This window comes from Ananas comosus, linkage group 3, assembly GCF_001540865.1.
Source record: "Ananas comosus cultivar F153 linkage group 3, ASM154086v1, whole genome shotgun sequence".
NCBI classification, from domain to species: Eukaryota; Viridiplantae; Streptophyta; class Magnoliopsida; order Poales; family Bromeliaceae; genus Ananas; species Ananas comosus.
The window spans coordinates 1,559,404-1,573,291 of NC_033623.1; the positions used below are offsets into that span (position 1 = coordinate 1,559,404).

General features: G+C 34.2%; 1 protein-coding gene across 1 annotated transcript; it reads left to right on the plus strand.

The window, feature by feature from the left end:
* On the plus strand, positions 1,214 to 7,112 carry LOC109707175 (cytochrome P450 90B1-like). Its single transcript, XM_020228290.1, has 8 exons — positions 1,214 to 1,511; positions 2,218 to 2,542; positions 5,004 to 5,156; positions 5,519 to 5,758; positions 5,845 to 5,937; positions 6,013 to 6,091; positions 6,196 to 6,299; positions 6,672 to 7,112. The coding sequence occupies exons 1-8, from the start codon at positions 1,288 to 1,290 to the stop codon at positions 6,897 to 6,899; spliced, it is 1,446 nt and encodes a 481-aa protein (XP_020083879.1). The 5' UTR covers positions 1,214 to 1,287; the 3' UTR covers positions 6,900 to 7,112.

Here is a 13,888-nt window from a genome sequence, read left to right on the forward strand (position 1 = left end):
TTAAGGGCAAATAAGAAAGTCAGTGATGGTTGAAAGATATATTTGAAAAGACAAAATAATAATTTTATAGATATAATAGAATTAATTAATAGATTTTAATTATAGAGATATATTAGAAATAGGTTGGAACGTATAAAGGGTAAAGAGTCAAAAAATTTTCAAAAATACATAAGCAATTATCCTTATAAAATAAATTCATAGATATGACGATAATACATAAAATTTCGAATATCAGTATATGTGGACATCCGGGTGCTCACCAGAACGTGACAGGTTCCTTGTTTTGGCCAAATATGGAAAGAAACAGCTGGACCGGAACGGGACCCCGCCGTTTGTTTGTGGAGGGTCGATTATTCACACGGGTCGCTACACTTATTCAAAATTATTAACGCCCACCGATGGGTTGCAGTCCCAAGCAGGATTAGGAATGTCAATTGGTATAGATATTTGAAATATTATTCGAACATGAATCCGAACGGGGCGGATTTATCCGAGCTAAACGGGTATAGATTCGATTATGAGTATAGAAAATAAAAACCAGACAGATATGAATATAAATATGAATTTTGTATTTACCCGACCCGAATCCGAACTCGAATCCGACCGGAACCCTAATAAATTATATATATACATAATTTATTTTTATTTATTTATATAATATATAAAATATTTAATAATTTTTAACTCTTAGATCTTTATTCAACGGTATAAGTTTTTAAAATCCGCCGGATTCGGATAGTATATCAGCCTAGCTCTCTCTCTCTCTCTCTCTATATATATATATATATATATATAGAAAGGGTATCTAAAGTTATTTAAATTATAAAGACTAACTAATTATTTAATTTATTTAATTTGAGTCGATCAATTATATTTTAATTTTAAAATTTTTAAAAAATTATGTATTTTAATAAAATTAATAGTTGTGAAAATTATATAAAATATAGTAAATAAATCTGTAAAAATAAACAACACATACAAACTCTAAAATTAAGCCGCCGTTGACTGACGCAACTCAAATAAATTAAAACATTAGATATTAAAAAAGTAGGCGGCAGATTCAAAATTGTTTCTAAAGTTTAGATTAGCTTAATAGGTTGTTACTTTTTTTTTTTTTTTAGTTTTTCTTTTTGGGAGGGGCTAATATTAGAAAAGTTTAGGGACTATCCATGCATGTTACTACCCAGGTCCAAAATTCCCACTTTATTATCCTTCTTCCTCTCAACTCTCCCAAACTCACTCACAAAAGAGAGAGAGAGAGAGACAGAGAGAGAGGGAAAAGTAAAGATGATGATACCATTTTCAACAGTGTTGGTGATCATCTTCACCATCGTAGTATCTCCGGCCATAGCCATTGCTGTGGGTGTGAGCTTGAAGAGCTACAGGAAGAAGAGGAACCCCAAGTTCCCACCTGGAGCCATGGGGTGGCCCCTCGTTGGCTCCACCTTCTCCTTCTTCAAGCCCCATCCCCCCTCCTCCCTTGGAGACTTCATGGAGCAGCACCTCTCAAGGTGATGGATGATGATCCATGAACATATCTCCTCTCCTAAACGGATTTTCTTGATCTGCAAACTTCCTTTTTTTTTTCTTTTTTTTTTCTTTTTTTTTTTTTTTGGTGGTCGATCGTATCTAGATGCGAGGGACACGAGTAGGTTGCTGTATCTTTCTCTCCAAAAAAAAAAAAAGAAAAAGGAAAAAAGAAAAAAAAGAGCTTCGATATGAACTTTTAAATGAAAAAAACAGGGTACTGGTACTGGTAATATTTTGCTTGCTTTTGGAATAAAAAAGTGTGGGTGTGATTCCTTTTTGCGGTTTTTATCCTTTTTTGACAGGGGAAAAAAAAATAGAAATTTAAGAATACAAATTATTTAAAAAACTACTATAGGAGTATTTCATTATCTTTCTACGCACTTCATTGTGTAGGATTTGTGTTTAAACAACACCAAATATAGCATAAAAAAACTGATAAGTTATAAGTGTGAAGATATTTGGTGTATACTTCTAGTATAACCATCGATCCCCTTGTCACTTACTCTGAGGACGGTTGATATTTATGTTATTTTTTTTTGGGATAAAACTATTAAGCTCTTTGCCACCTGCGCTAAGAACAGTCAGTATTTACGTGAATATCGAGCTTTGAATTTGCCATCTGCGCTAGGGACGGTCGGTCGGTAGTCGCTGACAAATTAATGTATTTATTGTGCGGTGATTGCGAAGGTACGGGAAGGTGTTCAGCATGAGCTTCTTGGGGGAGATGGTCGTGGTGTCGGCGGACGCGGAGCTGAACCGGTACGTGCTGCAGAACGAGATGCGGCTGTTCCGGAACAGCCTGCCGGCGCACTTCCGGAAGCTGATCGGGGACTTCTCGATGGCCATGCTGATGGGCGACGCCTACCGGCACAAGAAGACCGTCCTCCTCGCCTTCCTCAACAAGGCCCGCCTGCAGGGCGGCTTCGTGCGCGGCGTCGAGCGCCTCGCCGACACCCTCACGGCCTCCTGGACCGACCGAGGCGTCATCTTCGCTAGAGAGGAGGCAAACAAGGTAGAGGATTTCGGTAATGCTACTTTACTACTTCACTATTACTGTTTGGTTAGATGTTAATCTTTCCGCGGAGTAAAATGTTGCTTTCCTAACAACTTTTTGCTTTGGGGGCGTTTGATTCGGTGTAAAGCAAATCGGAAAATTATTTTTGGTACGAAAAATACTTTTGAGTTTGTTTGATTCGACGTCGTTTAGTGGTTTTTGGGTTGCGCCGCAAATGCAAGTGGAAAGAGGAAGGAAAGGGAAAGGAGAAAGGAAGGAAAGGGATTTGGGAGAGAAAGCAAAGAGAGAAAGTGACAATGTTATTTTTGTTTTAACGGGTTATTTTAGAATACCCGTTAGGTGGCTTCGTTTGGTTCGGATATAAATAAAAACTATTTATTACCATTCCTTTTGGATCGGGTAGAAAGGGGGGATAAAAGGGTTATCCCCTTTATATCCAAACAAAAATTGGTGAGGTGGGAACTATTGTTCCCACTCCCTGTAAGGGGTGGGAATAGTGGGAACAAGCTTGGGAACAAACTTGTTCCCACCCACTGGAGAGATAGAGAGAGAGTTTCGTTTAAAAATTTAAAATTTAAATTTTGTAAATTTAAAATTAAAATTGTAAATTGTAAATTGTTAAAGTTTAAAATTTAAATTTGATATTATAAATTTTTATATTTTAAATTTGATATTTTATATATTTCAAATTTAAATTTGATCTTAAATTTAAAATTTAAAATTTATAAATTTGAATATTTAAATTTTAAATTATTAATTTTAAATTTTAAAATTTAAAAGTTAAAATTGTTCATTAATATTAGAAGTTTAAAATTTAAAAATTTAAATTCAATTATAGGGGTAATATTATTATTTTCTATTTATAACCATCAACTATTTCTCTTATTCTCAATAACCATCCAAACACAATTTTTCTAGTTCCAGCTTATACTCACATTTTCATCCAAACAAAAAAATACCTTTATTCTTACAAAAATCCATACTTGTACCTATCCCCGATATAACTAGTTTCTACTAATTCCCGAACCAAACGAAGCTACAGGAATAGGTACAAGTTCGGGTATAAGCGAGAACTAGATCAATTTTGTGTTTGGATGAAAATTAGGTTGTTCTCGGTAATAAGAAAAATAGTGTTTGGATAGATAAAATAGAATAAGAAAAATAATGGATAGTTATAAATAGAAAATAATTATATTACTCCTCTCATTATATTTGAATTTAAATTTTTAAATTTTACATTTATAATTTTAAATTTAAATTTAAAATTTAAACCTTCAAATTTAAAAATTTAAAATTTAAGATCAAATTTAAATTTGAAGATATAAAATATCAAATTTAAAATATCAAATTTAAAATTTGGAATTTTAAATTTTAATTTTTTAGATTGCAAATTTTAAATTTTAAAATTTTAAATTCTATTTTAAATTTTTTGTTTGGGTACAATTGGGAGGATAAGGCTCTTATTCCTAATCTTGTACCCAATCCAAACGGGGTCCTATTGATTAAGTTATAAATAATTATAAAATATTATTAATTAATGCAATTTAGTTTTTACTAATTAACTAGATAATTATTTAACTTATTAAATTAATAACTATTTAAACAATAATTAATTTATTATTTATATTTAACTATTTTCTATGCTTATTTAATCATTAACTAATGTTTATATTATTTAAAATCATTCATATTTTATTTTATCTGATTAATGTGTTACTTGAAAATATAATTGATGAAATAATTAATTAATATTAAAATATTGACTTGTTTTTTATAGTTATTCACTTATAAACGTCGTTCTTCATCATCTCGTGTAGTATTCCTAATTAATTAATTTATTAATTTGCTAAAATATTATTTTACTAATATTTAGATGCTTATTATTTTAGATAAATTATTTTTCTTTTCAATCATAATTACTTTTGTTCTAACTATTCCAACCAATTGCCCAAATGTTATTTTTCTTATTACTCGGAATATCTCGATTCTCATCCAAACACAAAATTGGTCTAATTCCTGCGTAGTACAAACGTTATACATATTCTAGGCATAAGCAAAAAATAACTTGTTCTTAAACCATACGGTATCTTAGAGTTTTGAAGTATCAGAAAGTAGAAATATAATATTCAAATAGAAATATAATATTCAAATTCAAAATCTAGAGCTTTTGTTTGGAGCTTCTACTTCTGTTGCAAAAAGAACCAGCTAGAAAATTTTTTCTAGTGCTTCTCCTTATAATATTATTTTAAACAACATTTTATTTTACGGACTACAGCAGAGCCAAACAAGACCTTAATTCTTGATTTTAATGCGAGAAAGTGGTTTTCTTTCTAATTTTCTCTCAAATTATTAATTTCTCGATGGCTCGATCCAAACTAAGCGTAAAGTTAAATCAAACGAGAAAGAAAGGAAACTAACAAATCATGATCATCTAATCTAATATTGTTTGGACACGCAGTTTTCGTTCTATGTGATCGCGAAAAAAGCCATGGGATTAACCCCAGAGGACTCCGAAGCAGAGCAGCTGAGGAGGGACTACATGACACTTTACAAAGGGATCCATGCACTTCCCATTAATCTCCCCGGATCTACGCATCGGGAGGCTTTAAAGGTAAGTATATACACGAAATGATGTGATTCTTCGTAGTTCTTCGATAAAAGAAAAGAAAAGAAAAGAAAAGAAATCGAAACCCCCCTTGTAGTTTATCGTGTTTGCAGTTTGCTGTTTGTTGTTTGTGATTCAAAATGTAGCACTTTGCCTTCATATGATTCTCGTTTCAGTTTCCGTAATGTTAAAAACAATGGCAGGGTGTTATTTTGTGTAATGAAGCACTTTGCTAAACCAAAAGCCATAAAGAGGCACAATGCCACATCTTAAAAACAGGAAAGTATATATGTTGCAAACAAACTATATCATCCCCTCAAAAACTAGTGACTTTTCCGAGTATTTTTCTCTATTTTACGGCAACATAGGCGAGGGCGAACATTGTGAAAACTATCAAGAAGAAGCTGGATGAGAGGAAAGCGAGAGGAAGCGGTGACGAGGAAGATGATCTCCTGGGGTGTCTCATTGAGGAGGGCACTTACGATTGGGAGAACATTTGCGATACCGTACAGGGCTTCATTTTCGCGGGCTTGGTCACATCCTCAACTGTGATGTCCTTAGCCATGTATTTCCTCGAAAATTGTCCTAAAGCGCTAGAACAAATGAGGGTACGTGCGCTCAAAAAAGTTAAATCCATGCATATCAATTTTAGCGAAGTACTTGAAAGAAAAAAAAAAAAAAAAAACGTTTACAGGAAGAGCACTTGGAATGCATGAGATCGAAGAAGCAGAATGGTGATGGGAAACTGACGTGGGATGACTACAGGAATATGGAGTTCACACAAAATGTATGAAAGGTTTTAAGAAACGAATTAAAATGCCGCTAACTTCGCACTAATCTTGTTTCTTTTGCTATGGCGAAGGTAATTAGCGAGACACTAAGGCTCGGAAATGTTGTTGGGAACCTGTGGAAGAAGGCTATGAAGGATGTTGAATTCAAAGGTAGGAACTTTATTTGCGCTTTTATTTATTGTATTGGTTTTTCGCTTACATTATAGATTAAGTTCATTTGTGTAATTACGTTGTTTGGATTATTATGAGTGCAGGATATTTTATTCCTGAGGGAACCACTGTGATAACCCATCTTGCTGCTGTACATTTGGACCCCTCTGTGTTTGAGAACCCAGGGCAATTCAATCCATGGAGATGGGTAAGTTTCCGTTGCGTCTTATTTAACACTTCATTAAAAAGAATTTCTTAATTTAAAGGATGATCCTCTTTGGGACAAGTAGATAACCTTTAGAAGCTTGTAATCTCTTTTTTATGATTCTTCTGTTGTATGATCCTCTTTGCGACACTATTTTCGTTTAGAATGAATGACTTGTAGAATTTCTGGAAAGTGAAGATTATCAAAAGAACTCAAATTTAACTAATCGATGAGTCGCATAGTGGTCTAAAATGAGATTACATTATTTATTGAACTAAATTTTGTGCATTTTAATCATCATATTTATATAGTTTCTATTCTACTTGGCGCAACTGATGAATGGTTCTTTTGATGCATGTTTTTGATCTCCTGCAGAGCGCAAAGGATGTGAAGAAGGCAAACAACCTTCTGCCCTTCGGCGGCGGCGTCCGGCACTGCATGGGCTCTGAGCTCGCGAGGGTCGAGATCTCAGTATTCCTTCACTATCTCATCCTCAACTACAACTGGGAATCCGTCGAGCCCGACCAGCCGGTCTCATTCCCGCAAGTAACTTTCCTCAAGGACCTGCCGATTCGCGTCCGAGCCGCAGATTACGGGCTTTAGATGAACTAATGTATGTGATGTTAGCTATATGATGGATGTTGATCTAGCTAGGTAATATTTAGTTTTCTCCTCTACTGTGTCATGCTCTAATTAAAGACAATGAGCTTGTGTTCTTACTATGAGCTATTTCCACGTGTATTCTTCTGTGCGAATTTGGTTTTTGTATGTTATTAATGTGCTGACACTTATAGAAGAAGGGTTCACAAAGATTTAGTTGGTTCCATAAATTTGGTTAAGTGCATTATAGGAAAGCAATTATGCACTCGGTTTGCGGAGGATTAAGCTTTAAAAAGAAAAGGGGAGAGAGAGAATTAGTGAAAGAAGGTAATTTACATGTGAAAGAAAAGTTGGTTTAGTATAATTTCGAAATATTAGCAGAATAGGGATATGTTACAAAGTTTTAAAATATTAGGAGTAAAATTCGAAGGACGTGTTTGGTAAAACGGAACTACACCCATTTGCGGAGCTAGATTGATTTCGTGCTAGTCTAGAGTAAAGTTGTGAGTTCGTAACGTACACAAACTGGCCGCTCCGCAAGACAAATTCTCATATCGCACTAGTCTAGAGTAAAGTTGTGAGCTCGTACCGTATACAAACTGGCCGCTCCATAAGACAAATTCTCACGTGCGGGCCGCATACGTCCCACGGAAGTCGAGCTCTGCGATTCCTTCCAAATGACGGTAAACTTCAATTAGGGAAACTCAGCCACTTCCACTTCGACTTGTAGCTCTCCAACAAAGTCTTATCGAAGAGCTTCCGATTTACTGTTACGTATCAGTTTGTCTTTATCTAAAAGTTATAATCCTCCCCGCTAAGATGTAATTTTGTTTTTTAGATTTTAGTGTTAAAACATACGCAACAAACTTTTAAATAGAGATAAAACTGAAACGTGCCAGCAGATCAAGAACTCCTCAACGATGCATCATTAGAGAGCTTCCAACTGAAGTTTTTTTCCTCAAAAATGGCATATCCTGCACATAATAATCCTTCATAACCTTCTTCCCGTTGGATTGACCTAATTGTAGTTTGGTTGAAAATTAAGTTCGACCAGAGTAAAAATATTGGTTTTGCCATCAACTAGTATAATAACGAAAAGATTCACCATTAGTCATAAGGTAGATTTTCGATTTTTTTCCCTTTTTTTTTTTAATGAAAGATGACCTCAAACTATTTCAAAGAAAATTTATTTTCGAGAATCTAAGCCTATGACTATCTATAGATCTGATTAGTTAGTGTCTTCATAATATATGACAAAACTAATGTCTCACTAATCGCCTTAGTGTCTTCTCACTAATCGCCTTTATCATAATAAAAAAAAAAAAGATTAATCCCAAGTTAACGGATTTTTAATATTATTTTTTTTGACACTGCAAGGTGGAGGGCAAGGTCGAGGTCATGACATTTCTCCATCACCTCATCCTCAAACACAACTGCGAATCCATTGGGCCCAATTGCCCCAACTTAACATGGCCTGGCCCAATTTGGCCCATTACAACAATGTACATGTTCTTAACAATTAAGTGGATTATATAAACCTTGTCAATGTAGTGAAAATTACATAGTAAACTCCGGCTTGATACTATCGATAGCACCAAAGGTTTTATACTATCGAGTTTTACCGTTAGGTTATACTATTCAACCAACCAGCCACTCAACTCTACAGGGCCCACATCATTCTAACTGCACATTTCTCAATCCAAGGGCTAAAAAACTAATAGCACCAATAGCTTGGTGCTATTGATAGTATTCCAGCCTAATTCTTACATAGTATATCTATTTCGGCTTTATTTCAGATCGCGAAAAGATTGTATTTGGTGCATCCCAATTGTTTCCATATATAATATCACACTACGCATATCGCAATATAGAAGATTAGCATATCTTAAATATGTATTTATCTTGCTAAAATCCTTTTGTGGAATTGCATTCGTATTTTAATATTGTAAGCTTTAAAATTTAATTTCTAGATACTTTAAGTGGTCTAGATCATATCTAACAATGCTGATCTTCGATTTGAACACCCAACATTGAAAACAAATCGGTAATAACAGAGTTTGTTTACTATCGATAGTATTTTAGCCCAACTCGTCAAATAAACATGTGAAAATTATTATTAAAAATACATCACCTGTCACTGTATTGGCTAGATGTTTTATTTTTGAAACATTTTTAATTCCTAAACTTTCACATTCCCAAATATTATACTTTAAAACGAGCATCCTATCGCATCATCTATAAATAATATTATTTTAGTTTATTTGAGATCAAGTAATTAAATGGTTATTTGCTTACAAATATTAGAACTGTTTTAAAGTTCAGAAACTAAAGTGAAACATACGTAAAAGTTTAAAATTTGACAAAGTACGGGGACTAAGTCTCAGTATTGGGCCATACATATGTTTTAGTCGAATCCAAATTATTAATTATAACTACATTCAATTTATTATATATGTCATTTACTTAGTATTTAACATCCTGATCAATTTAATTATAGTCAAATTTCAACGGCTACATTGTAACATATGTTATATTTAATTAGCTCTTTACAACTTGAAAATCTTACCTTAACATATATTTGCTCAGAAAATCTCCTTATAATATATTTACATTTATATAAATAGAGTCTTTTAGTACAGTAATAATTTAGTTTATCTTTTTATGTACTTAAGTTTTACAAATAACTAAGGAGCGTCTCATGCTCAATTATAATTTACCAAACTATTTCAACAAAATCTTGTTGAGGCGCTCGTCGATCGATGAAGTCGCAATCCACATAACCAGATAAATGATTGGAGGTGATACAAAAACATAGCATTAAAAAAGAGAAAACGAAACATGGCCCATGCTTTTTTTTTTTCTTTTTTTCTTTTTTTGGGTTCACCCTTTTAGTACGTTGTGGATGATCCAAATAGCCACGCGCAGATCCAATCATTTCGCTCTATGATTGGCTCATTTGCACCGGCGTGGACATCTCACGTGCACACAACTAAAGACCAACAAAGCCAACGAAAAAAATGTTTTTTTTTATTTTTATTTTCTTTTGCTTTTTAAGTGGTAGAAGAAAAAAGAAAAAAAAAGCGAGAAAAGTTGAGAGAAAAAGCAACTAAAAATGACTTTTGGCAACGTGGGGTGACATCATTTCCTTATATATATATATATATATATATATATATATAGGGGCAATTTCATAGATACCCCTCCCAAAGTTTAAAATATCATATATGCCCCTATAAAGTTTAAAATATCACATATGCCCTTGTAAACACTTAAAATTATCACCACTACCCCTACCGTCAGTTGTCTTAACTTTACTATAGTTATTAAAAGGTTAAAGAAGGGTTAATTTTTAAAATGACCTATTTGCCCTCAACTATGCCTTAAGCAAAAAAATGTATGGAGACCCTCTCAACTATATGCCATTTTGAAACTGCTCCCTCAACTTTTATTATTTTAGTTGACAACCCATTAACTTTTAGTTTTTTAAAAAATTAACTAATTTTAGTGTATGAAAAATGAGAATTTTATCAAATTTTTTGATGATTTTACCAAATCTAGTGGCTCTATTTAAATTTTGGCAAGTAAATAACTATGTATAAAAATTTAAATAAAAATAAAAGTTGAGGATTTTTCCTATCTTTTTTTAATATTGGAAGCTTAAAAATTTTTTTAACCAAAATTATTCTCAATAATTTTCTCCATTAAATACATTAAAAAACTAAAATATAATATATTTTAGCCTACGAACAAAACTCTCTTTTTTTTAGTCGACAAAAAAATACATGCATATTGTTATTTGATTTATTTTTTATTAAATAGGAAAAAAAATTAAATCTATCTTTTATTTCAAAATTACTATTACTGATTAGGAATGTGAATTGATATAGGTACACAATTTTATTGAACTCCGATTTTGAATGGGTGTGGCTTAATCGTATACTGAGTTACAGATAGTTTCAGTTAAGTTACAAAAAAATAAAATCACAATTAATTCATATCAATTATGTTTTGATTATATCTAACCAAACCTTTGAACGAAAATCCGAAGCCGAAAACAAACCAAAATTATATAAAACAACTAATATAAAAACAATTTTATATATTTTTAATAATTAATTATAATTAATAATTTAATTTATATATTTAGTATATAAATAATTAATTATTTAGGTTTATAGAATTGTCTTGAAATATCTATTGTATTTCTATGTTAATGAAGTAAAGTGTAAAAATGGCCATTTAAAATATAACTCTATTTAAAGGAACTTAACTAGGAAGTATATTTATGATAATTTTTTGATATTATTGGAGGGCATTCATGATATTATCGTTTTAGAAGGGCAATTGATGAATAATGTAATAATCACTGAGAAGGGCATCTAGAAATTACTTCATATATATAGTATATATTATATATAGAAGAGAGAGGCAGAGAGATGGAGAGAGGAAGAGAGAGAGAGAAGAGAGAAGAAGAGAGAGTGAGCTAAAATACTATCGATAACAAACTGGGCTCGATCCGTTGCACTATTTGTTTTTCGATGATGAGCTTAAATCGAACTATTGCACCGTTGAATATGATCTTACCACTTAAAGTCTTTAGAAATCAAATTTAACAAATTTTTTATATTATCTCTTATCCATCGAGTTGACACAAAAATGAACGCGAAAATGGAATATTTTTAAAAATGATGATAGGAGTTTGTAGTCAAGATCAAGAGTATAAATCTTATTTAAATAGTGTAAAGAATCGAGAAAACGCCTGTCAGTCGCCATAAAAATAAAATTGTGGAAGAAAGCTCTTTATCTTAGCAAATGGGTCGATAAAGATTGAATTTGATTTGTAAACACTTCAAAGTGGGTAGTTAATTCATATTCAACGGTACGATTCGCGATTGGAGGCTCTTATATCAAAACAAATGGATGAACAACTGAAGCCGTTTGCTATCGATAGTATTCTTAGCTCAACTCCTTGTCTCTCTTCTTCTCTCTCTCTCTCTCTCTCTCTCTTCTCTCTCTCTCTCTCGTCTCTCTCTCATTATATATATATATATATATATATATATATATATATATATATATATATGTAATTCTTGGTTTTGGGATTGGTAAACGCGATAAAGGGATGCCACATATAACCCCCCCCCCCCCCCGCTTCCCCCCCCCACACCCGCCTCCCCCCTCATAGTTATCTTCAACTGATATGTATAATTAGCTTTTTCTCCTCTCTCTCTCTCTCTCTCTCTCTCTCTCTAGTTTGAGTATATACTTGGTGGAGGCCACGACGGTTGGAGTTCGGATCGACGTCGATTTCGCGCCGGAGAGCCGTTTGAGCCTACGTGCTTCATGGTAGCGCCATTGGAGGCCGGGCGAGCGTGTGTTTTCCCTTCTTTCGAATTCTCGCCGTCGTTGGATTAGCTTTTCGAGGTGGGTTAATGATATGCTTACCGGATTCTACGGATTTCCTCCTAAGCCTATATGTAACAGCATGTATTTTTTCGCTTTGTATAGCATGTTTAGTAGCTCGATTCGTTGATTTGCATTGTTCTTAAATAAAATCTGAATTGGAGCTTAGAATGTTAGATAAATTATACATGTTGGACTTAAAATTGACTTAGGAGAAAACATATAGATCCTACACTGTCACTTTCTGAAAAATTACCAGATTTAGCTGCTGAAGCTGTTGCGCCTTGTATCCACGCTGTTAGTGCGCATTTGATATTTGGATAGCTTCTGAAGCTGTTGCGCTTTGTATCCACGCTGTTAGTGTACATTTGATACTTGGATAGCTTCTGAAGCTGTTGCGCTTTGTATCCACGCTGTTAGTGCGCATTTGATACTCGGATAGCTTTAGGCGCTGTGGTTCTTTTGTATCGCCGTTATTTGTATGCGGTGGATACTCAGATTAGTGTAGGATGAGCTTACGCTCGTGCTGGAATGCCGAGCTTATTTTACAGTAGTGTGTAGATTGTTTCGGACTGTCGGGTGCAGTCAGGGTTGACAGTGGACCCAGATTGCGGGTTTTGCATCAGATTGTACCGAGGGCACGTGAGTTTTGGTTGTTAGACCAGTTGAACTCTGTTTACTTGATTATAGCCTGTGAGAGTCTGATTAAGCTCAGTAGAGATATGCTTGCATACTCGGTTGGGTAGTGCCCACGAGTGCCACTCCGGAGTCGGGCTTTGTGCGTTTGCGTTGTGTAGTGTCCTGGTTTGGATTTGCTCTCCACGGACTGATTAGTATGGAGGTAGCATTTAGGATTCGACAAACGGGACGGGTGCGTTCACAGTCCCTGAGACAGGTGTGTTCACAATCTCTATGGATTTGGGTCTGAGGTTGCATTACTCTACAGATAGTAGTGTTGGTTCATGATAGGATAGTGGCATATGGCTGTAGATTTGTTCCAGCTTCCTTTTCTATCACTGAGTATAAATTTGTAGACTTAGTGGGTGAGCCGATGAGTTTGAGGGCGGTACCCACTGAGGACTACTTCTTTTGCAGTAGTTCTCACGCCGAGTTGTTACCCCTGTTTTTGCAGAGCCATTGCCTTCGGCTGCTGCTGTTACTGATTCAGATCGTGGCAAGGGCGTCGCGAGTTAGAACCCTTACAGACGAGCCAGAGCTAGAGGAGTACCAGCTACAGGTAGTTATAGTTTTTTGTTCTTTACATATTGATATTGTACCTTGCTGGAGCGAGTGTTTTTGTACAATGATAATATGTATGTATCAAACCACTGTTTTATATATGGTTTAGTTTCCTAGCAGCTCTATACTACTGTTTGTAGTATTGTTTGATTACAGGTACTTTTACTGTTTCGCTTCATATACAGGAAAAATTCCTATGTATACGGCGGGTCTGTTAGCGTGCCCGGAAAAACGAGTAATCCGGAGTATGACACTATATATATATATATATATATAGAGAGAGAGAGAGAGAGAGAGAGAGAGAGAGAGAGAGAGTCCGGCTACTATGCTATTAATAGCACGAAGCACTT